This window comes from Gouania willdenowi, unplaced genomic scaffold (assembly GCF_900634775.1).
Source record: "Gouania willdenowi unplaced genomic scaffold, fGouWil2.1 scaffold_119_arrow_ctg1, whole genome shotgun sequence".
Taxonomy (NCBI): Eukaryota; Metazoa; Chordata; class Actinopteri; order Blenniiformes; family Gobiesocidae; genus Gouania; species Gouania willdenowi.
The window spans coordinates 652,171-678,027 of record NW_021144867.1 but is presented as its reverse complement, the minus strand read 5'-3'; the positions used below and the strand labels follow the sequence as shown (position 1 = coordinate 678,027).

Below are 25,857 nucleotides of genomic sequence, written 5' to 3'. Positions count from 1 at the left end.
GTTTTAACAAATAAGCTTCTTTTTTTTTAAATAAGTAAAATAAAAGTTTAAATAAATATGTAAGAAATTGGTTTTAAAAAGAAATTTATCGCAGCCTTTCTTTTCGATTTTCTATGATTTTAAAATAAAAGGCAACTAAAATAATCAAAATTAGCATCAAAACAACAACAAAAAACACAGAAAAAGACAAAAACTTAAGATAAGATAGTCCTTTATTCTTCTGACAGTGGTTAAGTTTGGCAACACATTTGACAAAAATACACAAAATGACTTCAAATCACATAAAACAACATTAACCACATACAATGAGAACAGAAAATGGTATAGAACAGTGAGAAATAACACACACAGTGATGTCAAAGATACACAAAATGAAAGAAAAATACAAAAAAGTCAACTGAAATAGTCAAAATGACTAAAAAACACTTGAGATGACAACAAAAATAACCTTAAAACACACAAAATAACAGGTACATTTCAGATTAGTATAAGAAAAGGAATTAGATCAAAGAAATAATAAAATAAAATAAATTTCTCCTGAAAAAAACACAAAAAACAAGAACATAACTTTCCATGAATGTGATCAGCTCTGATGACGTCCAGTGGAGCGATTTGCATGTGCTCAGAGGCAGACTGGGACTTGTTGTTCTTGGATTAGCAAAACAACAAAATCACTAGTCTTCCACTCAGCAGCAAACAATACATCCTCGTTTTGGTCTGAAAGAGAAACAACAAAATACAAGGTACGTAAACAAGGAACTCAAGAGGAACTTTAGAGCAAAATATATCAAAAATATTGATATCACTTCTCATTTTATGTAAGATTTTTGCCCTTTTTTAATTTCATTTTGTGTTTTTTGTTGTTGTTTTGTGTATTTTATATTATTTTTAGGCTTTTGTCATTTTGTGTACTTTCAAAAGTCATATAGTGTGTGGTTGTTATTGTTTTGTATGGCATTTTTCATTTTGTGATTTTTGCCCCTTTTTTGTTTTGTTTTTTGTTGTTGTGAATTCCTTTATATTTTTTGTAATTTTATGTTTTTTCAAAAGTCATACTGTGCATGGTTGTTGTTGTTTTGTATTATATTTCTAATTTCATGTACAATTTTTGCCCTTTTTTGATCTCATTTTGTGTTTTTTGCTCATGTTTTGTGTATTTTACATTTGTTTTAGTTTTTTTTGTCATTTTGTGTACTTTCAAAGGTCATATTGTGTGTGGTTTTTGTTTTGTTATTATTTCTCATTTTGTGTAAGATTTTTACCCTTTTTTGTTCTCATTTTGTAATTTTTGTTCTTGTTTTGTTGTTATTTTGTGTATTTCCATTGTATTTTGTGTATTTTCCTTTCATTTAGTGTATATTTGAAATCATTGTGTGCGCTCTTGTTGTTGTTTTGTATGTCATTTCTCATTTAGTGTAATATTTTTGCCCTTTTTGTTCTCATTTTGTGTTTTTTTGTTCTTGTGTCATTTTTTATATTTTCAAATGTCACAGTGTGTGTGGTTGTTTCTGATTTTGTGTACAATGTTTGCCCTTTTTGTTGTTGTTTGTTTTGTCATTTTGTGTACCTTTGAAATCATTGTGTGTGTGTGTGTCTCTGTGTGTGTGCGTGTGTGTGTGTCTGTGTGTGTGTGTGTTTCTGTTGTTGCTTTTCTCATTTTGTTTTAATTTTGCTCCTTTTTTTTCTAATTTTGTTTTGTTCATGTTTTGTGTGTTTTATGTCCGTTTTTGTTTGTTATTTTGTGTATTTTCAAAAATCACAAACAAATGAAGCACAAATAGATAATGAATAAATATGAACATGCATTTCCCCTCCATCCCTGCCTCTGAAGCCGTGCGGACGTTTCCCTCCTGCCTCCAACCTTTCAACATCCTTTCAAATAAAACCGACAGGATGAGGAGGAAGAGGAGGAGGATGAAGATCTGACAGTAAATATCTGTTGTCGTCGGCGCTCAGAGCAGAAAACAGGAAACAGGATTTCTTTGCTTTGCTTTCCCTCCTTCAGTCAGACATTCAGTGTCCAGCATCTCCTCCATGTTTTTACTGAGCTGGTAGCTATGCAACAAGCGCAGAAGAGGAGGGGGGTGGGGGGGACAGGGGGGTGGATGGAGGTTAAGGATGGAGGTGAGAGAGAGTTCATTCCAGTCAGTAACACTGGGAACACTGGGAGGAAGAGGCAGAGGAAGAAGAAACAGCATCCAGCGTGTGTCGCTGTCCTTGGTGCTGAATGAGACGCCCTGATTCCTCCTCCAGCCTGGAGACACACACACACACACGCACACACACACACACACACACACACACACGCACACACACACACACACACACACACACACACACACGCACACACACACAGCAGGAAGCAACAGGCATCAGCACCTGTTGCTGCTGCACTAAAGTTTCCATCGTGGTGAGATCAAAGCCCCCACATCATCATCATCATCATCATCATCATCATCATCATCATCATCATCATCATCATCGTCATCGTCATAATGGTTCCCACTAAAAGCACACGTTCATAAACATCTGATACTCACTGTTTTCCTCCCGACATGAACAACAGGTGTGGCGCGTGCGTGATGCGTGCACGCGCTCCTCCTCCTTGAGGTACGGTGCGCGCGTTGGCAGTGCACGCGGACAGCTCCCAGTGCTGAAGCTCCCAGTGCTGGTGCTGATGCTGGTGTTACTGGGTAGGCTGGGAGAGTCCGATCTGTCCGTTTATATGCGGGGAGGGGGCGGGGCCAGCGCCAAAGCGCAGCCAATAGACGGACGAGGACTTCCGTCACAGCGTGTCACACGCACGCACGCACGCGCGCTCAGCTCATTTTTCTATTTCTGTACATTATGACAAAAATAATATGGTTTTATGATGAGAATATACTCTATGTATTTATATGTTTATAATTTGTTATGATATACACTAATAATATTATCAATATCCATCCATCCATTTCCTGACGTTTATTCATCGTCAGGGTGCGGGGGCAGCATACTGAGCAGCGAGGCCCAGATCTCAAAGCCACTTCTTCCAGAGGAAAATACACAAAAACACAAAACAAAAACAAAATACAGAGACAATTACAAACACACACACACAAAACTAAAAATAAATTTAACAAAAAATACGAAATAATGAAAAAAACACATGAAATGATAAAAAAAAATACACAAAATGACTTAGAGAACACACAAAACTACAAAATAACAAATACACATTTTTTTTATTTTACAAAATGACTCCAAATGCAAAAAAAAAATATAATAAACAAAATTACTATAAAAACACACGTATTGAGAGAAAAATACACAATCACTCTATTGTAATACATTATTATTATTAGGATGTACAGTGGAGTGGTTAGCGCACGTCCGCCTACATTCACAATAATGCTTTATATTATTATAGATACTAACTACACTAACAATGACTACTTTAGCATTAATATACTAATAACAATAATAAGTATGCTTTTGTTTTTTGTGATCTTTCTTTTATTGCTTTTTTCTTCTTCATTTTTTCTCTTTAAAAAGAGTTTTTTTTGTTAAATTTGTTGTGAATTTTCACCACTATGGGACAAATAAAATGTCATTTTGTGTTTTTCTGTCCTCATTTTGTTGTGTTTGAGTCATTTTGTGTATTTTTCAAGATCACATTGCATGTGTTTGTTGTTGTTTTATGTGATTTGAAGTCACCACTGTGGGACGAATAATGGTCTTATCTTATCTTTGAAATCATTGTGTGTTCTTGCTGTTTTGTGTATTTTTTTTTATGTGCCATTTTTCACAATTTGTCATTTTATGTATTTCTGTTCTCATTTCCAATTTTTTTTTTAATTATTGTTTTGTGTATTTTTCATCATTTCTTTAGTCTTCTTGTTCATTTTTCTGTCATTTTGTGTGTGTTTTTTGGGAGTCCTTTTGTGTGTTACCTTTGGGGGACACAAAAGATCCGAATTCGGACCACATGTGGCCCCCGGGCCACCAGTTAACCCATGCATCACTGTTGATTTCCATGTATTCAGTGTGTGTGTGTCCTCTGTCCGTGATCCAGTGCTGACTGACTCTGAAATCCGATCCTTTGATTCACCTGTGGAGGGAAACCGCGGAGCTTAGGGCGGAGCCATGTGGGACATCCATCCAGCTGTGTAGACGTGTCTGATAGAAACATCAGGAGGTGAGATTATGCATTAGGAGCAACATCTGCCCACTGAGAGGATCCATTGATCTGATCAGCATAATAGAGCTTTCATATGATTTCACTGATGAATGGAGTCTGAAGAGAGGCTGAAACCATCTGAGTCACTCAGGTCCATAGTTTAGGTGATTCTAATCACATCCACTTCACTGCAGGAACACCTTTGTGTTCATTCACTCAAATCTCTTTCATTTCAAAGGCTTTTCCTGTTGAATCCAACCATGAGCCTGATCCAGATTTATAAATCACAAACACAGACCAGCTCATTTATTTATTCAACTCAGAGCTGCTAAAAGCATGTGAAATATAGCAAAAAATATAGCAAATATATGTGAAAAGACCACAAGAACCTGCAAATACAGTAAAGATAAAGATGACCTCTACAGGTTGGCCACAGGACTGAGACGGACCAGATCTGAGGGTCACGTGATCAAAATTCATGTCAGCATTAGAATAATGACCAATCAGAGCATAACACAGGAAACCACAAAGAAAATGTTTTGTATTTTATTCAGTCATTTTTGTATATCTGTTGTTGTTGTTTTGGGAGTAATTTTGTTGATTACATTTAACATTAACACAGGAAACAAACAAACTTTATCTGTGTTTCCTGTCATTTTTGTTGATTTGTGTGATTTTGAAGTAATTTTGTGTATTTTTTGGGGATCCTTTAGTATTATTTTTCTCTAGTTTTTTTGTCTTTTTGTATAATTTTGTTATTTTCTATATTTGCCTTATATTCTGTGTTTTTGTTTTGTAGGATTTTGGAGTCATTTTGTGTATTTTTTGTGTAGTGTTTTTTTCTGTAATTGTTTGCACTTTTGTTGTTTTGTATATTTTTCTCTCAAATTCGGTTCTTTAGTATATACTGTTCTGTTTGGTCATGTTTGTAGTGTTCTTGTTTGTTTTGGGAGTCATTTTGTTGTTGGTTCGTATATTTTCCATCTTATCTTTCTGTTTTTGTTGTGGATTTGTGTAAAATTTGGTCTAATTTTGTAATTCTTCTGTTATCTTTTATTAATGTTTGTAGTGGTCTTGTGTATATTTGGAGTTTTGTGGAATCATTTTGTGCAACGACTGCTTTATTTGGCACTTTAGTTTAAATAATGCATCATCAGTTTTATATAGCGCTTTATCATAGACACTCAAAGTCGCTTTACAGAATTTAGGCATTATTCTTTCACTCCACACTTAGTGGTGGTAAACTAGTATTGTAGCCACAGCTGCCCTGGGGCAGACTGACGGAAGCGAGGCTGCCATAGTGCGCCATCGGCCCCTCCGACCACCACCAACACTCACTCACACACTACATTCATACTAGGCAATGTAGGTGAAGTGCCTTGCCCAAGGGCACAATGACAGATCCCACTGGGTGACTGCCACCCCACTGTGGCACCTGGAATTCTCAGTGGTCTCCCATCCAACTACTAACCAGGCCCAGACCTGCTTAGCTTCCGAGATCTAACGGGATCGGGCAATGACAGGCTGGTATGGCCTGGTGTTAAATAAACACACTCAGGCCACTTGAGTTATAAGATATGTTTTTTAATTGTTGATTATCTGTCGGTACAGAAATATTTTCCTCTTTTTTTTTTTTTTAACATTCTCTCCATGGTCAAAGTTGGCAGCGTTGTTAAGAAGTGGCAAAAAGAAAGAAAAAGAAAGAAGTTGTTTCAGCTCCAAACACACGCCATCAAAGAAGTGAAATAAATAAATAGAATCAAACCAAGTCAAGGAAGAAAAGATTAAAAAAAAGAAAGAAATAGTTTCAGGAAACAGGGTTCATGTTATGTTATTAACACAGAAGATTAGTCGTAAAGAGAAGTGCCCGGAGTTTCTTCTTCTTCTGTCGCTCAATACTGGTGATCCAAAGTGGTTGATGCTCCTTATTACAAAAAACACATAAAAATAATAAACAAACAAAGATTCTCTTCTTTTTGACTTTATCTTTAGCAGTTTTCCTCCTCCTCATTGTTTAGAATCAGACTTTATTCCAGTCTGTATTGATTCTGTTAAACAGTCTTTAGAAAAAGATTTGTTCTCAGAAACTGCAAAGATTTCTATCAATTATCGACCACAGATCAGACCAAACGCGTCCGTACGAACGCACCAACGAGTAAGAACTTATTTTGTAAAAAAATAACTAATTAAAACACATGCACACGCACACATTCACGCATTGAAGGAAAATAAATAGGACAAAAACAAAAAGAACAAGGTTTGGCAGGTATGCACAGAGTCCTTTTTTGTGAATAGAGACGAGCGGGACCGGGCTTTCCACAGGGCCCTCGCTCCCCAGTGTGTGTGTGAGTGTGATGGGTTTACTACTCGATACATGCAAAGATTGTTCTCCTCCTTGTTTGACTATCGTATCCTGGTGAAGAGGTTCAACACGGACACAGACTCCTGAGGGACACACAGAGAACCACGTTACGGAAGCTCAACTCTGTGTGAGTGTGAGTGTGAGTGTGTGTGTGTGTGTGTGTGTGTGTGTGTGTGTGTGTACCTTGGTGGATCGCATTTTACTGAAGACATTCCAGAATCGTAGCGTTTCATCTCCGGCTCCGGTCACAATGGCTTCACCGTCCGGCGACATGGCCTACACACGCACAAATGTACTCAATTTCATATTCGTATTTGACTTCCTATCTGTGGCACATTTAAAGTTGCAAAGGGACGAAAAATGTCCAGTAAATTTAGGAAAGTTTAAATGGTAAATGGACTTGATTTACGTATATAGCGCTTTATCCCCACACTGAAACAGTCTCAAAGCACTTTACATATCAGCTCATTCACCCAATCACTCTCACATTCACACACCAGTGGGACAGGACTGCCATGCAAGGCGCTAGTCGACCACTGGGAGCAACTTAGGGTTCAGTGTCTTGCCCAAGGACACTTCGACACATAGTCAGGTACTGGGATCGAACCCTCAACCTCTCGATCGGAAGACGACCCTCTACCACCTGAGCCACGGTCGCCCGGGAAAAAAATAAGTTAAAAAAAAAAAAAAAGGTGTTTTCCAACGGAAACTGGCTGGAGTCATATTGTGTATTTGTGTTGACATATTTGCGTTTTTTAGAGTAATTTTTGTGTATAGCTGTTGTCGTTTTGCTTGTTTGTTAGTACTGTGGGTTCTTTCATTGTTACAATTTACATTTTCTGTAATTTTGTAAACATTCTGGAGTCCTATTGTGTATTTGTGTAGTCATTTTGTGTTATTTGGAGTCATTTTGTAAATTACTTTTGTCGTTTTGTTCATTTCTGTAGTAGTTTAGTGTCGTTTTGGAGTATTTTCTGTGTTTTCTTGTCTTTTACTGTATATTCCTGCAATGTTGTAATTCTTTGTATTTTTTTAATGTATTCTTACTTTTGTTTTGTGTATTTTTCTGTTGTTTTGTACATTTACTTTGGGGGCCACATTAAATTAGGCGGAGGAACTTAAGCTTTGCAATTTTGGGAATATTCACTTATCAGGGGAATTATTTTTTTAATTAATCGGAACACAAATATTTACATTTTCACGCTAAATTTACGATTGTCCTCGTTTGGAAACATGTTTTGTGCTCTTGTTGAATGATGAGGTCCAGATGAAAGCATGATGGTTTTATTGAAAAGGATTTATTATAAACTAAATGGAAAGAAGTATAAAAAGGGCATCTTCCCTGCAGGGAAGATGAAGACAAGCTGACTGGGAAGTTTTATGATCACACACTTTTTACAGATTTTTTCATATCTGCATCCATTCAAAATAATACAATAAAAAAACATAATATTTCTACTAGATTTGCTCAATTCTAGGAATTTTTCAAAGTTGGAAACTTTCCATGGGAATTTTCCAACCGGAATTAACAGTTGGGGAAACATATTTTAGTATTATTTAAAATATCAGTCATTTAAAGTGATTTCGAATAAATAATTCGAAAGAAAAGTTGATATTTTTGAATATTCCCAAAACCTTTGAACTTAAATTCCTGAATTATTTAATGGAATTAAACAAAAATTAGGAGTAATTTTAAATAACTGTAATCATATCCAAACAAATATTAGCATTCTTGTCTACTATATTTTCCTGCAATGTTGTAATTCTTTGTATTTTTTAATGTATTATTGCTTTTGGTTTGTGTATTTTTTCTGTCATTTTGTACATTTACTTTGGGGGCCGCCAGTTGCCCATGTCTGGTGTAGTGTGACTGTGACGATATTTTTTATTTCATTTAATGTGATTTCATTCCTTGTTTTATGCTGTTTGATCTGTTGGTTTTAAATATAATTCCATGTTGGAGCTTTGGGAGCGTTACCAGGGACGTACTGACCAGGTAAAGAACTCTGTAGGAATGTCCCGTGAGTTTTGCCACTTGGGTTAAAGACGGATATTTCCACACCAGGATCTGGTTCTGGGAGTATCCATGTGTGCTGACCTGTGGTGGATAGAAACCAGGGAGTTAACCTGCTTTATTCCCAGTACGTGTGTGTGTGTGTGTGTGTAGTACGTACCAGCTCGTTGGTGTGCTTGGACCAGGCCAGGTTACAGACCTGTGACCCGGTGTCGGTGCACTGCAGAGGCTGACCCGTCAGCGTGTTCCAGAAGCGGATGCAGCGGTCGGCAGTGCCCCCCCCCGACGCCAGCAGCCCGTGTTGGTGGGGGGACCAGGCTATGGCCTTCACCGCTGCTAGGTGCTCAGTGTACTGCTGCACTGGGAGAACACTGGAGTGGTTCCACACCAGCAGCTGGATAACACACATACATAATTGAGATGTTTACGCTAAAATCACACAAGATTACATAGCAAGAGCGACGTTAGCCACACTGCTAACCCGTTAAACAGGAAAAACAGGGCTGCTGCCTCGGCTCTACAGACAGTGAAGGTAGAAGTTGCTAGAAAAGTTCAACTCTTTTAACTTTGAGCGACGAGGTCACGCAGGACCTCATGAAGTTGTGTCATTTACATTTTGAATGTAATCTAGTCCCTTCAGTTGCGTTCGGTGTGAACGCACATTTAGTGTGTGCCACTCCGCGGAAGACAGGGGCGGGGAAGGGGGAGGTCAATGCTAATCCAGGGACACACCCCCTAAAACGGAGCGCTCTCGCAGAACTCGTTTTTGCAGGGTATTAAACCTCTTCTCTTCCATAATTCATGTTATGTTTTGAGTGAACACCAGCACAGAAATGTCATTTAGACCACATAGACCTACATTAAAAGGTGAAAATTTTGCATAATATGTCCCCTTTAATCACCCAATAATCATAATTTTCTCGTCATTTTGTGTGGTTTTAGAGTCATTTTGTCTTTTGTCATAGTCTTACTGCTACCACACAGAAAGTTCTGCCCATATGTATTATTCATTTTTAAAACACTATAACATTTGAAACAAATAAATGTAAATGGACGACAGCCTAGAAAGAGCTCATTGAATTTCAGACAAGATTATGAGGGACTATTTGACATATTTGTCCATTTGTTGCACTTGCTAAATAGCCAGTCATCTGATTTCTGGAGGAAAAATACCAAGGAAATATGTGATATTGTCTCAAAACGTGCATGTGAGGTATTGTCTGTGTTATATTGAGGCCTTGATTTAAATTAATTTGGAAAAAATCAAAAATAAAGGTTTCAGAATGTCAATTCTCACATTTTTTCCGGATTACAGAAAATCCTTAACAAATGCAAACGTGTTACAAAAGAAAAATATATCGTCAACATTTGACGGCAAATATCATCCAATAATATTGGTGGTCCGATAATATTTCCATCAACAATAAAAGACTCTAAGATAACAATCTCTGTCCGTACCTTGTTGTCGTTCCCTCCAGAGGCGAGCAGCTGATGGTCCGTGGACCACTTCAGTCCACACACTTCCTGTCTGTGGCCCTGTAGGCGGCGCTCTGACTGAAGGGGCGGAGCTCTGATGTCACGCTGCAGGATTACGCGATCACGGCTTCCCGACGAAAGCTGGTCTGCGTTCCACGCCAGAGCGCCTGGGGGGTGGGGTAAAGGGGGCGGGGTTAATGTGCATGCCCTGAACCAATCTTACTGTGAGGATGAATAAAAAAGCACCCCCCCGTACTCACCCACTCGGGCCGTGTGACCTTCTAGTACAGAGAGCTTCTTCCCTGCCGCCGCATCCCAGATTTGTACGTAACCTTTATGAGTTCCTACGGCAACCAAGTTACCCTGAAAACAAGCAATCACATGCTCATATGTCATATATATTTACATAGAAGAAGAAATAGATCAAATAAAGGCCGGGATTTGTTTTCATTTTTTGTATCCAACTATAAAAATGACCTAAACAATAAAATCCACAACCAGTCTTTAATTTTTATGTTTGGCACCATGACCTTATTTTGAAAAATCGTCACTTCCACTTTGGGTCACAACAGGGTTGAAAATTTCCATGAAATTTTGGGAATTAGATATTTTTTCATTAATCAGAACATAAATATTAGCATTATACAATATTTCAATTAGCTTTGATAAAATTCTGGAAATTCTGGGAAAGTTTTAAACTTTCCAGGGGAATTTTCCAACAGGAAAATTTCTAAATGAAAGGTTGGCCCTTATTAACAGTTGGCAAAATATATTTTAGCATCATCTCAAATATCATCATCAGTTATTTTAAAAATTAATGCAGAGTTTCAGTTCATTTCAATAAATAATTCCCATGAATTTTTTTTTTGCATATACCCAAGCTTAAGTTCCCGTAAAATTTCCACCTTTGCAACCTGTGCAACTATAAATAAATATTTTTCCTCCCAAGTGACATTTGCCTTCATAATTAATGATAACAAACACCAAAGAGTCGTCATAGAGACGTGTTTAGAACCCACTCACCCTCTCAGACCATCCTACAGACGTTACTGAGTCACCTTCAACAGAGAGGTCACACAGACGGGTCACCTACACACACACACGCATACACACACACACAAAGTGTGAGTAAAAAAATGTCACATGATCAACACTCAAGTCAGCATTAGAATAATGACACATCTGAGCATTAACACAGGAAATAACAGAGTTTGTGTTTTTATGAAGTTTTATCTAATAATTTTGTGTATTTTTGTTGTCCTTTAGAGTTAAATTTTGTCATTTTGTGTGTTTTTGAGTCATTTTTGTGTATTTATAAAGTTGTTTTTTCGAGTAATTTTGTTGTCCTTTAGTGTATTTTTATGTCATTTTATGTTTTTTGAGTAATTTTGCAAAATACTGTTGTCCTTTTGTTCTTTTAAACTTCTACTATTGTGTAATTGAGAGTGTCTTAACCAATTGTATTACTGTGTGGTTTGATAATCTCACTCTGAAAGAAAAAAATGCTTTAAACAAAGTGGTTTGCTCAACCAGCAGGACCATTGGCTGTACTTTGCCGCTCCTGGAGGCCACACATAAAGCCAGACTCTTAAATCGAGCTTTACAAATTCATAATGATGACTCAGGCCATTCTGCCAGGGACATCTTTGAAATGCTTCCTTCAGGGAAAAGGTATCGCTCCATCAAATGTTCTACTGCTCGCCATTCCAACAGTTTCTTCCCACAAGCTATGATGACTCTAAACAAGGCACTTTCATTTTCTATGGACTTATTATTGTACAGTATCGACCCTATAGTATCTTATGTGGATTTATGCGACTCTTGACTGTACAGTATTTTACATTACAGTATTTTTAGTGGCATTGATTGTTTATTTGTTTTTTTTTTATCATGAAATGTCTTTAAATGTTGACAGTGCACTTTGAGCTCCTTGCACATTTTTTCCCAATGTGATTCTCATACTGCAAATGTCTAATAAAGTGAACTGAACCGAAGTGTATTTTGTCAATTTGTGTGGTTTTTTGTGTCATTTTTGTGTATTTATGAAGTCGTTTTATGTTTTTTGTCATTTTTAATATTTTTGTTGTCCATTAGTGTATTTTTTTCCATTTTTATGTGTTTTTTTAGTCATTTTTGTGTATTGCTATTGTTGTTTTACGTTTTTGGTTTCCTTTTTGTAATTTTTTGTTGTCACTTTGTATATTTCTTCCAGTTATTTATTTCTAGTTGTCTTGTTTGTTCTTAGAGTCATTTTATATTCTTGTACTTTTTGTTTGTAATTTTGTATGTTTTTGAAAGTAATTTTGTGTTACAATCTTATGCGTTGCCCAATTCTGGTCTAAACTCAGACTTAGTTTCAAGTGTGGTCTAAACTCAGACTTAGTTTCAAGTGTGGTCTAAACTCAGACTTAGTTTCATGTTTGGTCTAAACTCAGACTTAGTTTCATGTTTGGTCTAAACTCAGACTTAGTTTCATGTTTGGTCTAAACTCAGACTTAGTTTCATGTTTGGTCTAAACTCAGACTTAGTTTCATGTTTGGTCTAAACTCAGACTTAGTTTCAAGTGTGGTCTAAACTCAGACTTAGTTTCATGTTTGGTCTAAACTCAGACTTAGTTTCATGTTTGGTCTAAACTCAGACTTAGTTTCATGTTTGGTCTAAACTCAGACTTAGTTTCATGTTTGGTCTAAACTCAGACTCAGTTTCAAGTGTGGTCTAAACTCAGACTCAGTTTCAAGTGTGGTCTAAACTCAGACTCAGTTTCAAGTGTGGTCTAAACTCAGACTTAGTTTCATGTTTGGTCTAAACCCAGACTTAGTTTCATGTTTGGTCTAAACTCAGGCTTAGTTTCATGTGTGGTCTAAACTCAGGCTTAGTTTCAAGTGTGGTCTAAACTCAGACTCAGTTTCAAGTGTGGTCTAAACTCAGACTTAGTTTCAAGTGTGGTCTAAACTCAGGCTTAGTTTCATGTTTGGTCTAAACTCAGGCTTAGTTTCATGTGTGGTCTAAACTCAGGCTTAGTTTCAAGTGTGGTCTAAACTCAGACTTAGTTTCATGTTTGGTCTAAACTCAGACTTAGTTTCATGTTTGGTCTAAACTCAGACTCAGTTTCAAGTGTGGTCTAAACTCAGACTCAGTTTCAAGTGTGGTCTAAACTCAGGCATAGTTTCATGTTTGGTCTAAACTCAGGCATAGTTTCATGTTTGGTCTAAACTCAGGCATAGTTTCATGTTTGGTCTAAACTCAGGCATAGTTTCATGTTTGGTCTAAACTCAGGCTTAGTTTCATGTTTGGTCTAAACTCAGACTTAGTTTCATGTTTGGTCTAAACTCAGGCTTAGTTTCATGTTTGGTCTAAACTCAGGCATAGTTTCATGTTTGGTCTAAACTCAGGCATAGTTTCATGTTTGGTCTAAACTCAGGCATAGTTTCATGTTTGGTCTAAACTCAGGCATAGTTTCATGTTTGGTCTAAACTCAGGCTTAGTTTCATGTTTGGTCTAAACTCAGACTTAGTTTCATGTTTGGTCTAAACTCAGGCTTAGTTTCATGTTTGGTCTAAACTCAGGCATAGTTTCATGTTTGGTCTAAACTCAGGCATAGCTTCATGTTTGGTCTAAACTCAGACTTAGTTTCATGTTTGGTCTAAACTCAGACTTAGTTTCATGTTTGGTCTAAACTCAGACTTAGTTTCATGTTTGGTCTAAACTCAGACGCAGTTTCAAGTGTGGTCTAAACTCAGACTTAGTTTCAAGTGTGGTCTAAACTCAGACTTAGTTTCATGTTTGGTCTAAACTCAGACTTAGTTTCATGTTTGGTCTAAACTCAGGCTTAGTTTCATGTGTGGTCTAAACTCAGGCTTAGTTTCATGTTTGGTCTAAACTCAGGCATAGTTTCATGTTTGGTCTAAACTCAGGCATAGTTTCATGTGTGGTCTAAACTCAGGCTTAGTTTCATGTGTCGTCTAAACTCAGGTTTAGTTTCATGTGTGGTCTAAACTCAGGCTTAGTTTCATGTTTGGTCTAAACTCAGGCATAGTTTCATGTTTGGTCTAAACTCAGGCATAGTTTCATGTTTGGTCTAAACTCAGGCATAGTTTCATGTGTGGTCTAAACTCAGGCTTAGTTTCATGCGTGGTCTAAACTCAGGCTTAGTTTCATGTGTCGTCTAAACTCAGGTTTAGTTTCATGTGTGGTCTAAACTCAGGCTTAGTTTCATGTTTGGTCTAAACTCAGGCATAGTTTCATGTTTGGTCTAAACTCAGGCATAGTTTCATGTTTGGTCTAAACTCAGGCTTAGTTTCATGTTTGGTCTAAACTCAGGCATAGTTTCATGTTTGGTCTAAACTCAGGCTTAGTTTCATGTGTGGTCTAAACTCAGGCATAGTTTCATGTTTGGTCTAAACTCAGGCTTAGTTTCATGTGTGGTCTAAACTCAGGCATAGTTTCATGTTTGGTCTAAACTCAGGCTTAGTTTCATGTGTGGTCTAAACTCAGGCTTAGTTTCATGTGTGGTCTAAACTCAGGCTTAGTTTAACCCAGACTGGGCCATGTGTCCCACCTGGCTGGTGCAGGCACTCCACAGGTACACACACGTTCCCAGTCCCACGCTGAGCACGTTGAGTGAGGACCAGTCCACCAGGTTGAGGTAGAAGTCGTCTTGAAGCTCGGGAGCATCCAGGACTTTAAAAGGAATCTTGGAGATCTTACGTGTGGGTTTTCTGGGCGAGCGCAGCAACTTTTGGCTGAAAGACAAGAAACGGAAACGTCTCAAATGTGACAAACATCAGCAGAAAAAGGAGGAATAAGTACAGACTAAATATGTCTGACCTGTTACTGCTGACAGGTGACAGTGAATAAGGAGACACAGTGTTTCCATCCTCCTCTGGTAAAGCCCTTTTAGCACTGACTGAATACTAGAAACACAAACACGTGTCACCTCACAAAGACAAAGACAGGAAATAAAAACTCATCCTCTGTTTATTAGTTTTACACTGAAAAGGCTCCTTTTGGCTGGAGTGGACGGCTGCAGGCGACGGTCCTCAGACTGAGGGTCCTGGACCTTCTCTATTCCTGCGCCCAGCAGCTCGTTCTTCAGCAGAGCCGAGTACGCCAAGCCATCAGCTGAGAGACAGACAGGAAGTAGAATAGAGCACAGGCAGGAAGTAGAGGAGAGCACAGACAGGAAGTAGAATAGAGCACAGGCAAGAAGTAGAGAAGAGCACAGACAAAAAGTAGAATAGAGCACAGACAGGAAGTAGAATAGAGCACAGATAGGAAGTAGAGGAGAGCGTCAGGGTTCACTGCAGCGCTACCATATCAATGCATTAATTAAATTGATGATTTAAGAAAAATATTTAACCCCCTATAATTCAGCATTTTTAAACAATTACATATTAAAAATTGAATATTTTGTTTTAACCATCAGGGCATGGGTTCTCAACCTTGGGGTCAAGTGTCCATTTGGGCCCACGACTCACTTTTTCTTGCCATATTTTTGCTCTTTTTAATGCATTACTCCCATTTCTGACACTTCTCCATCACATTTCAATGCCTTTTCTGCACATTTTCCCCACTTTTAAGATATTTCCAGCACTTATAAACCCTTTCTACCACTTTTCCACCTAATGTCACATATGTTGAGCCATTATTGTCACTTTTTTATTTAGGCCAATTTAACCAGATTCATGATTTGTCATGCCCAATTTTTGCCAGTTTAAACTAATTGTTCTTAGTTTTTAAATTACATGAGCCCAACCCCCACTTCTGCCACTTTTAAGCCAATATTGACACTGATACCTTTGTTGCTGTCCGTGGTCCCGTCTTTGGTTTTCCTGTTCTGATTGTGCGACTTTTCAATTTCCTGAATTACAAAGAAAAATGAAAAATGTTCAATAATATTTCCTGTCTCACACATATAACACAAGCTGCACCACCAGGTGAAGTCTGGGTTGTGGGAGGAGTTTAATCCCAATAAAAATGTGTGTTTTTTTTTTTTTTATTTGGTGCATTTGTTTTGTGTATCTTCTGGGTTTTTTGTGTTTGTTTTGTCTGTTTGTCTTGAGTTTCGACACGAGCAGGATGTTGTGTACCAGTTGTTCTCTCTTTGCCTTGTTTGATTCATTTTCATTTATTTATTTTTTTATTACTATTATTATCATTATTATTTTTCATTGTGAGATACTCTGCTGTTGTGTTCATGTTCAATATTAAATTAAATCAAATCAAAGTATATTTGTTGCTAGGTGTGTTTGTTTTGTGTGTTTTCTTTTTGTATTTTTCAGTTTTTTTTTTTGTATTTTTGTTGTAGTTCTGCATTTTTGTTTTTGTTCCTTTATGTGTTGATTTAGTTTGTTTTGTGTATTGTTTTTTGTATTTTTATTGATTTATTTGGTTTGTTTTGTCAACTTTTGTGTCTGTAGATGTCTTGGATGTTTTTGGTGTATTTTGTTTTTCGAGTCTTTTCATGCATTTTTGTTGTTCTGTGTATGTTTAGTGTATTTTGGTGTTTTGTGTATTTTTCTTTGCAGCGTTATGTATTTTTGTGTTTAAAAAGAAATATTTTTGCTGTAGTTTTGTGTGTTTTTGTTTTTTTTTTTAGTAATTTTGTTGCTAAAAGTAAAATGTACATTTGTGGTTAAACGATGCTGTTTAAGGCTATGGACGTGATCCTTTGTTGGTATTCTGGGTGTAACGAGTGCAATGCTCACATTAATGCGATGGAAGTTGACACTCCAGTTGGCGCCCGCCCGGGAGGGAATGAAGCGATCGCCGTGTTTGCTGGGGGAGGACAGCGGGGAGCTGGTGGGTGTCAGAGTTCGCACAGCCCCCACACTTTTCTACACATACACACACACAGAGAGAAAGAGAAGAGGCCACAGACGCATACATGAAGCCTTTCAAAAAGGAAAACTGAAATATTAGCACTGAAAACGTGGCAGATGGTGTGTGTGTGTGTGTGTGTGTTTGTGAGTGTGTGTATGTGTGTGAGCGTCAGTGACAGGACGTGACATTAACAAACGCCAGTCATTTGGCCGCTAAGGTTCAGGCTTCATTTAACCATAAATAGTGACACCATCCAATGAGTGTCCTGTTCATTTGAACCTCCCACACACGGAGAAGTGAACTAAACTAACACCATCACAGATAAATGTTCAGCGCTTTGCTTTCCTTTTCACACAATCAGGATTTTCAAAATAAATGTAGTGACAGCAGATGGCAAACACACGATCTGGTCATCTTATTAAAAAGGTTAAAAAACACATTTATTCATAATAACATGGTTCCTACAGCTTTAGTCAAATTAAATTCAAGATGTTTTAAGACTTTTTATTCCAATTTTCAAATTAAATTTAAGAGCAACTTCACAGTAAAATGCCACATCAGGTACATAGGGTTAGGGCAACATTTTTTCTAGTGTCTAGTGCAGACGTGCAACTGTTGGCCCCCAAAGTAAACACACAAAAATACACAAAATGACAGTAAAATACACCAAAAAACAAACTAAGAAATCTAAATAACTCCAAAAACACAAGATGACTAAAAAAAATACAAAAAAATACAAAAAAATAAAATTCATTAAGAAAAATCTTTGTTGAACGGCTTTGGTGATTTTTTGTTAGATTTACATTAACCCATGTTGTTTATACATATCTTTTTAAAAAAACAAATGTTACCATTTATCTTGAAATGTAAGACCAATTACAATCATAAAATCATACTTGTATTTTTTCCGTATATTCTAATGTGTGTTTTTTTTTTAATTATTATTCATTTATTTCGTGCTAAGCAATAAAACAGACACAAAAAAGAAAATACATTCAATGCAAATCAAGTCTGTATCTGGTTTTTGAAACAAGACACAAAAAATAAAACATAAATGCTTAAAATGATGAGTTTCAGCTGCTGAGTTTCCTTCTCCACATAAAGTCTCCTCCTCACTGCTCCACGTCTGCATATATCACTGCTTGTTATGGTCATTTTTTTTACTGGATCCAGACTGGTCCACACCTCCCTCTGTGAACTATCAACATTAGGAACGATCACGTTGAGTCAAGACTCTGAGTCAGAATACTGACGCGATCACTCATAAACAAACCCAACGTGGTGATTTAACAACTATATGCCTTTTATTATTTCATAATATTAAAAAGATAACTTACATTTTAAACCTTGTACTATTTATACCCTCTTCCCACCATAAATTCATACAAGTCAGCACCGCTCCACAGAAAATAAAAACAAATATTCAACATATGTGTGACTTCTGCTGTCATGCTCTCCCTCCACTCAGACACCGTCCACGTCTCATCCATCCTATTATTAAAGCTGTGAGAGCTTTACCTTTTCCAACATTATCTGATGCTGGTTTTTGAACGTCCAGTCAAAAAAAATAGCATTCTATACGCTGGAAAATACGGTACACAAATTACAAAAAGGACAATCCAAGAGTAATCCCTCTTGAATCCTTCTTGATGCTATTATACATTTCCAGTCTTTGTAATTAAACCAGGTTCAGTAAAAGTAAACATCATATTTTGTTTTCTGTCTACTTACGATGGGGCTTGCGTTTTCATTCTGGATATTGATCTGCCTGAGCAGCCGACACTCGTAGTCCTGATCCATAACACCTGAGAAACCACACATCAATACAAACTACTCAGTTACTCACTTTTAGAGCAGATAGAAAAGACTTCAACAGACTTCAACATTACTAATGTGTTTACTTTACTTATGACAACAGGGGAAAAAAGACATGTAACAAAGTAGGTTTAAATGTTTGAAGGGAATGTGATGTGTGGAAAAAATGAAAAACTGTCATGGAAAACCAAAAATATAACAGATTCATACATATAACATTTTTTTGTGTAACAAAATTATATATATATAAAAATAATTACCTGGAAATTGGGAGTCATTTAAATAATATATAATATAATAATCCAAACATTTAAATAAATATAATACAATTTTAAAACATAACATTTTCACTAGGGTTGTAAAATTTCAGGAATTTTCCAGATTGGAAACTTTAACAGGAAATGTAAATACAGTGGGGAAAATAAATATATTTTAGCATCATCAAAAATATCAGCAAATGTTTTTTAAAAGTTACTCCTAATTTCAGGTTAATTAATAATAATAATAATAATAATAATAATAATAATAATAATAATAATAATAATAATTGAAATGAAACGTTTATATTTTTTTATATTCCCAAAATTCCCACTCTTATATTCGTGTGGAAATTTACCAAAAATCGTCCTAATTTCAATAAATTATCTCTCGCTTTATATATATGATATTACAGTGGCGTAAATTATCTTAATGATCTCCTTAATCCAACCTGAACCTGATCAATGAAGAAATAACCGTGTATTTATAGGTTTAAAATATATATTACATATTATCAAACTTGATGTAAACAGCACAAACTTTGCTTTAATCCGACTCCAACAAACTAATTTGGATCAAACTTGTTGATAAATGTCACTTCACATAAACAGCGCTGAGCTCCTTCTAAAAAGCTAACAACACTCCATTAACAACTGATGAAAAATGCTGCTTATGCTAACTGATTCCTTTTCCGGACACTGAATAAAAAGTCACGCTAATAAAGAGATTAGATTTAAACTGTCTTTAAAACGCAGCCACTTCTCTATAATAAAACAAAAAATAATAATAATAAGCTGACAAAGAAGGCTAAAGCTAATGCTAACGCTTAGCTCGTTTGGTTGACAAATGGACGCTAGCTTCTCCGGCTAACACTCACACTAAATCCTCCCCGTTGTCTAACCGGTGCTCTTCAGTTGGTTCTCCCCCGTCAAACAAGGCGAAACGTCCCCACGGAGCTCGAATCCTGCAGGGATTTAACGTTCGATGGCGATATTTGTTGAATTATAACACGAACAATACACAAATGTTGTCTTTAGTCGATCGTCCAATTTGGGTTCGCTATGCACCACGGGAAAAACGTGACGTCACAAGTTTTGATTCAAAACTTTGCGCCGTTGTCATAGAAACGTAATTCCACTTAAAAAACACGGACCAGTGTGCCTATTTTTCAATTATGTTATTTATTATCATTTTTGTTTAACGCAATGCGACGAAAGCTTTGTGTCATACTGTGGGAAAAAGATTACTTTGACTTTATAACTCCTATATGAGAATAAAGCCCTACTTTCACAAGAAAAAGTCATAATTGAGTTGGAAAAAGTTGCAATTTTATGAGATAAAAGTCCCAAATTTTATGAAAATAAAGTTATAATTTCATGACAAAGTTAGAATTTTATGAGAATAATGACATAATTGTATGAGAACAAAGTCAATTTTATAAGAATAGTCATTTCATGTGAATATAGCTATAATTTCATGACAAAGTAATCATTTTATGCGAATAGTCAATTTTATAAACAAAAATAGTCATAATTTTATGAGAATAAAGTCACAATTTTATGAGAATAAAGTCACAATTATGAGATCAAAGTTACAAATTTTATGAAAATAAAGTTATAATTTCATGACAATAAAGTTATAATTTAATGAGAATAATTACATAATTGTATGAGAACAAAGTTAATTTTATAAGAATAGTCATTTTATGAGAATATAGCTATAATTTCATGACAAAGTAATTATTTTATGAGAATAGTCACAACTTTATGAGAATAGTCACAATTTTATGAGAACAAAGTTGGAATTTTGTGAGAATAAAGTCAAAAGTTTAGAATAATGACAGGTTTTTTCTTCATTACATCTATTTTTTGCAATTTTTTCTCTTATTTTATATATTTTTCTTTTCTTTGCAGTGCTTTGTGTGTTGTCAGATGATGTTTTTGGATTCATTTTGTGTACTTTTGTAGTTGTTTTGTATACTTTTGCGTTTTTGTGGTTAATGTTTTTATCATTTTGTGTTATTGGTGTCATTTTGTGCGTCCCTGTCTGTTGTCGACTCACATTATAGCAGTTTATGAAACACCAGTTCATGGAAAATTATGAATATGAAGCATTCAATTCTTATCAAACAAAAAACTTTATTAGTAAAACCAAAGTGATGTCAGTGAAAAAAATGTAGCGTAAAAAGCAGACAACCAAAATAAAAAACAAAGAAAAGACATTTGCACTTTATACTTAAACTTTCAGCAAATAAAATGAAGATTATAGTTGCAAACTATCGTCATTTGTTATACATGCAACAGTTTTAAAATTATATTAAAATAGTTTTTCCATAACAGCTAAACTAGAGGAATATATCATTCAAAGTGCCTGAAAGAAGATACAGCAGCAGCAACTCATCATGAGACTCTTATTTACACAAAGGATGAGATTACATGCTTTAAAAAAAGGATTTGAAACAACATATCATAAAAAATATTTAACTAATTCACTGATTTTCAGATTGGATGATAAACCTGATGCTAACGTAATGAACGCTAATGATAGCAACAGAGGAAATCACATTATTTCTACGTACAGCATTCAAAGACGTTCATCAGTATGTGTTGTTAAAGCTAATGCGTTAGCATCATGCTAATTGTGTGGCGCAGCAGCAGTAAATGGGAGTGACTGGTGATGATGGTTATAGTGATTCTGAGGCCAGAGATTGGAGGAATGCCAGTGTGAGGACAGAGATTGTCCACCAGGAGGCGCTGTGCAGATCTACAGAGACGAAGTGTCCCTGGACTCCAGCTTCAGTCCGTTACTGACCTGGAAACGAGTTTCATCAGAGATGCCGTACTGCTCCAAGGGATCCTGTGAAGGACAGAAGAATGTGTTAAAAATGATAATAAATGTTTTTAAAAAGTTCCAATTTACACTAAATTAATTAATTATAGGTTTTGATTCCACCACCAGAATAAAATGCAAAAAATCTGTGTTTCCACGAGAAAACATGAAGGAAACACATTTCTCTCACCTTTCCTGTAAGTCTGTGGATTTCAGTTCGATAGAAAATCAGGTTCTTCCTCATAAACTCATAACTGTGAAAGATGAGATAAGGTAAAATAAGATAAAAACACATACAAAGGTGGTAGATTCAGTGAGTTCTGAAGCAGAGATGAGTCCCATTAATTATTTCTTAAGTTAATGTTCACTTTCTTATGTATGTATATTAAAATGTGCATACATGCAATAAAGTCACATCATTATTTTCTTTTCTTTTTTTGTATTTGGAGTAATTTTTGTGTATTTGTTTTTTTGTTTTGTATATTTCTGGAATAATTTTTGTGTATTTTTTTTTAATGGATTCGTATTGTGTATTTTTCTTTTAGTTTTAATTTTCTGAATTTTTTCTGTTGATTTCTGTCCTTCCTCTTGGTTGTTTTGTCTGATATGTCTGCGTGTTTTAATTGTCATTCTTCGGTTTTGGAAGCATTTTTGTTGAGTCACTTTGATTATTTTTGTTGCTGTTTTGTAAAGTTTTCATTTTTTTTTGTGTGTAAATTTGTACTTGTGTTTTGTGTTTTCAAGTCACTTTTTGTATTTTTGGTATATTGTATATTTTTAATTTTCCTGTTCAAATGTAATTTTGTCTGTTTTTGTTGTTGATTTGTATGTTTCTCAGTCCTTCCTTTTATTTTTGTTGTGGCTTTGTCTGTTACGAGCTATTTCGTGTGTTTTTGATGTCATTTATTTGGTTTTGGAATACCATTTTTGGGCATGTTTTTTGATTTGTATATTTTTTTGTTGCCGTTTTGTATATTCTTCAGTTTTTTGTGTAAACGTGTAGTGGTCTTTTATTTTGGTGTATATTTGTGTATGTTTGTTGTGGTTTTGCATGTTTTTCTGACGTTTTGTGGGCTTACAAGGTCATCTTGAGCATTTGCGTTGGGGGCTGCATAACGTTACTCTGATTGCTGCAAGTTTTAATTGTGTCATGATTCAACAAGTCAGTTTTAATAATGGTTAGTGTTGATGAGGATGAGGAACAAAGTTCAGTCATACCTAGCTTTAACAATGGCGTCCATCCACTCTCTGCACTGCTCCTCAGAATCACACTCAAACACATACTTCCTTTCAGCTTCATCCATAAAAGCTGGAGAAGAAATAAAAGCTGTATCAGTTAGTCTGTAAGAACTGTGTGTGTGTGTGCGCGTACGTGCGTGGACGCCATGACTCACTGATGGAGAACGTAGGACCGTCTTCTTTCTCCACCCTACACTGCTCCAACAGCAAGGCTCCGACTGGCTGATAAAACAATTACATTTATACTCAGCATATTTTTACTTTATATTAAACCAGATGTACATTAGAAAGGACTGGACACAGAGACGGTGTTGGCGGAGCAAATAAAATAAAAATAAAATCCTTTCTGATTATGATTCTGATGTTCGACTTTGAGTGACTTTTAGCGACTCAAGGCGAGTTCACACCAAACGCAACTTCCAGGACTCTGGTGACTTGATTTCATTCTAAATCAATGTAAATGACACAACGTCAAGCGACCTCCCTTCAAGCGACGTGACTCATGCAATTATACCGCCTCAATCGCACGATCTAAAGATGCGTTCACACTTCAGTGCCTATAGATGCTTAAAGGTCCAATATTATGCTATTTTTCACCCATCTCTATTTGTTCTAAGAACCCCAACATAGTATTTCAGGTTTATTTTCCCAAACTCACTTGTTTTCTGAAGTTTTAGGCCTCTGAAAAGTCAATTTCATGACCCTTCTATAAACAGGCTGTTTTTGGGCCAACTTATGCATATTCATGAGTGGGCGTGTCTATAGACGCAGACATTATGCCTCGCTCTTGCGCGGGAGATCAGTGATCACCAAAGCGATTCTCACTTTGCTGTCCACACACTGTTGTTATTGTTTACAGTCAAAAAACTACACATTACAGTAAAACACATGGCTATTTAAGTGGCTATTGTGATTGTGAGTCCGTCTCAGCGCTTCAGGCTGTGTCTATCGCAGCAGCAGCAGCAGCTGAGTCACTTTCTCTTCCTCCTCATCTCTATTAACTACAGGAATAGTGCATTTAAGGTGATAATCATTTGTTTTGTCCAACCGCTGCGTCGCATTGTCACAAACACGTCAGATCAAGTCAAAGGTGATATAACGGTTACGAAAAAATCGAACTGCTCCCTGGGTTCTAAAGTATAATGTATATTCTATATTAAACAGCAGTGTTTGTTTTAGCTGTGAAGTAGTTTAAGAGGGAGACACTCACATTCTTATAGGGTAGGAGGAGCCAGGATTGTCAGGAGGAGGAGTTTCCGCTAGGTGATATCAAGTAGCGAGAAAAATCCAACTCACCCATTTGAAGCTGACTTTTTACAAAATGTGGAATAACAAGGGAGGGAGGAAACAGGACTTTTTCAACGTTGTCCCTCTGAATGAGGCTAAAGGGATGTATATCACTGTAGCAAAACCAATTATAAAGTGATTTTTTCATAATACCATAAAACCCTTTAAATAGCCCGTGATGAGACTTCTTGCTCGCTTCATCTACCACCCATGACGTAGGGAGGAACGTAAGTTTCAAATTTTCAACTTTGATGGTGCGATTGAGCAGCTAGAATCACGTGAGTAGCGTCACTTGAAGGAAGGTTGCTTGACGTCGTGTCATTTATATTGATTTAGGATTAAATCTGGTCACCAGAGTCGCGTTGGGTGTGAACACACCTTAGGGGAGAGCCCAGCCACCCTACGGAGAAAACTCATTTCTGCCAATTGTAGCAATCTTGTTCTTTGGGTCATGACCCAAAGCTCATCACCATAGGTGAGGGTAGGAGCCAAGGTCGACCAGTAGATCTTGAGCTTCGTCTTTAGGCTCAGCTCTTTCTTTACCATGAAGGATCAATGCAGAGTCCACACCACTCCACTCCATCCTCCTCTAGCTGCTGAACAAGACCTTGAACTCCACCTTTTATCCCTTCTGGTCATTGAGTACCTTTGTAGTAGCTCAGTTTCCCAGAGGTTGAATCCAGTTTTAATGCAGGTTGTGTGATCAGGTTCAGTGTGAACAAGTTGAATCAGTTCAACTCACCTCATCTTCATCCGTTCGGAAATAAAAGAGAAAGTTGACGACAAGTTTCACCATCCTCCTCTTCACCACTGTGGAGTGACGTCACAGGGTTACACCTCAGCTACAGATGACCACTGAGTGTGTGTGTGTAATGATGATGATGATGAAGAGCAGCTCACCGTCTCCTTTCTTCGGTCCCCTCATTCCCAGCTCTGCTGAAATAACTGAGGGTTGTCTGCTCAGAGACACCAGCTCCTTCTCGTTGAAACGCATCACGGACACACACACTAGTACACACACACTACTACACTCCCATTCCGTCTAACAGCTGTGTATCAAACGTCGTTATCTAACATCCTCCTCGTGAGCACACCCTGTCATTTCTGCCGTCATTCAAGGTCTAATGTAATGTTGTCAATGCTACACACACGGATATGTACACTGCTGTGTACGGTGTGTAGAGACCATAAAGACACTCCTTCCGTGCACAGTTGTACGGCAAACAGTAAAGGACAAAAAGAATTGAAGCACAGTTTCGTTCTCAGAGCGTCTGTAGTGCGGTCCTCAAAGTAAACTCACAAAATGACTCATAAAACATACAAAAATTCACAAAATGACGCCACAAACACACAAAATTAATCCATAAACACAAAAAATACACAAAATGATTCAATAAACACACAAAAAACTCACAAAATGACTCCAAAATCTCATTAAATGACTCCATGAACACACAAAAATACACAAAACGACTCCATAGATACACAAAATGACTACAGGAACTCACTAAAATGACTCCAAAAACACACTAAAAATTCACAATGACAAATGACAACAAAATGGTGACCAAAATACACAAAAATTGACAAAATGAC

General features: G+C 36.6%; 2 protein-coding genes and 1 pseudogene across 2 annotated transcripts; all 3 read right to left on the bottom strand.

The window, feature by feature from the left end:
• Positions 1–5,582: 5,582 nt before the first annotated feature.
• LOC114458481 (uncharacterized) lies at positions 5,583–5,699 on the bottom strand (annotated as a pseudogene).
• A 23-nt stretch (positions 5,700–5,722) lies between these two features.
• LOC114458472 (fizzy-related protein homolog) lies at positions 5,723–19,967 on the bottom strand. Its single transcript, XM_028440847.1, has 14 exons — positions 19,784–19,967; positions 18,565–18,638; positions 16,719–16,847; positions 15,808–15,871; positions 15,002–15,132; positions 14,839–14,924; positions 14,570–14,753; positions 11,035–11,100; positions 10,272–10,374; positions 9,994–10,178; positions 8,696–8,929; positions 8,515–8,619; positions 6,705–6,797; positions 5,723–6,604 (listed from the first exon to the last, which is right to left on the bottom strand). The coding sequence occupies exons 2-14, from the start codon at positions 18,631–18,633 to the stop codon at positions 6,563–6,565; spliced, it is 1,491 nt and encodes a 496-aa protein (XP_028296648.1). The 5' UTR covers positions 18,634–18,638; positions 19,784–19,967; the 3' UTR covers positions 5,723–6,562.
• Positions 19,968–21,024: 1,057 nt separating this feature from the next.
• Positions 21,025–25,474, bottom strand: LOC114458452 (pleckstrin homology domain-containing family J member 1-like). Its single transcript, XM_028440821.1, has 6 exons — positions 25,162–25,474; positions 25,004–25,071; positions 23,130–23,196; positions 22,954–23,044; positions 21,926–21,989; positions 21,025–21,762 (listed from the first exon to the last, which is right to left on the bottom strand). The coding sequence occupies exons 1-6, from the start codon at positions 25,253–25,255 to the stop codon at positions 21,670–21,672; spliced, it is 477 nt and encodes a 158-aa protein (XP_028296622.1). The 5' UTR covers positions 25,256–25,474; the 3' UTR covers positions 21,025–21,669.
• Positions 25,475–25,857: the final 383 nt, after the last annotated feature.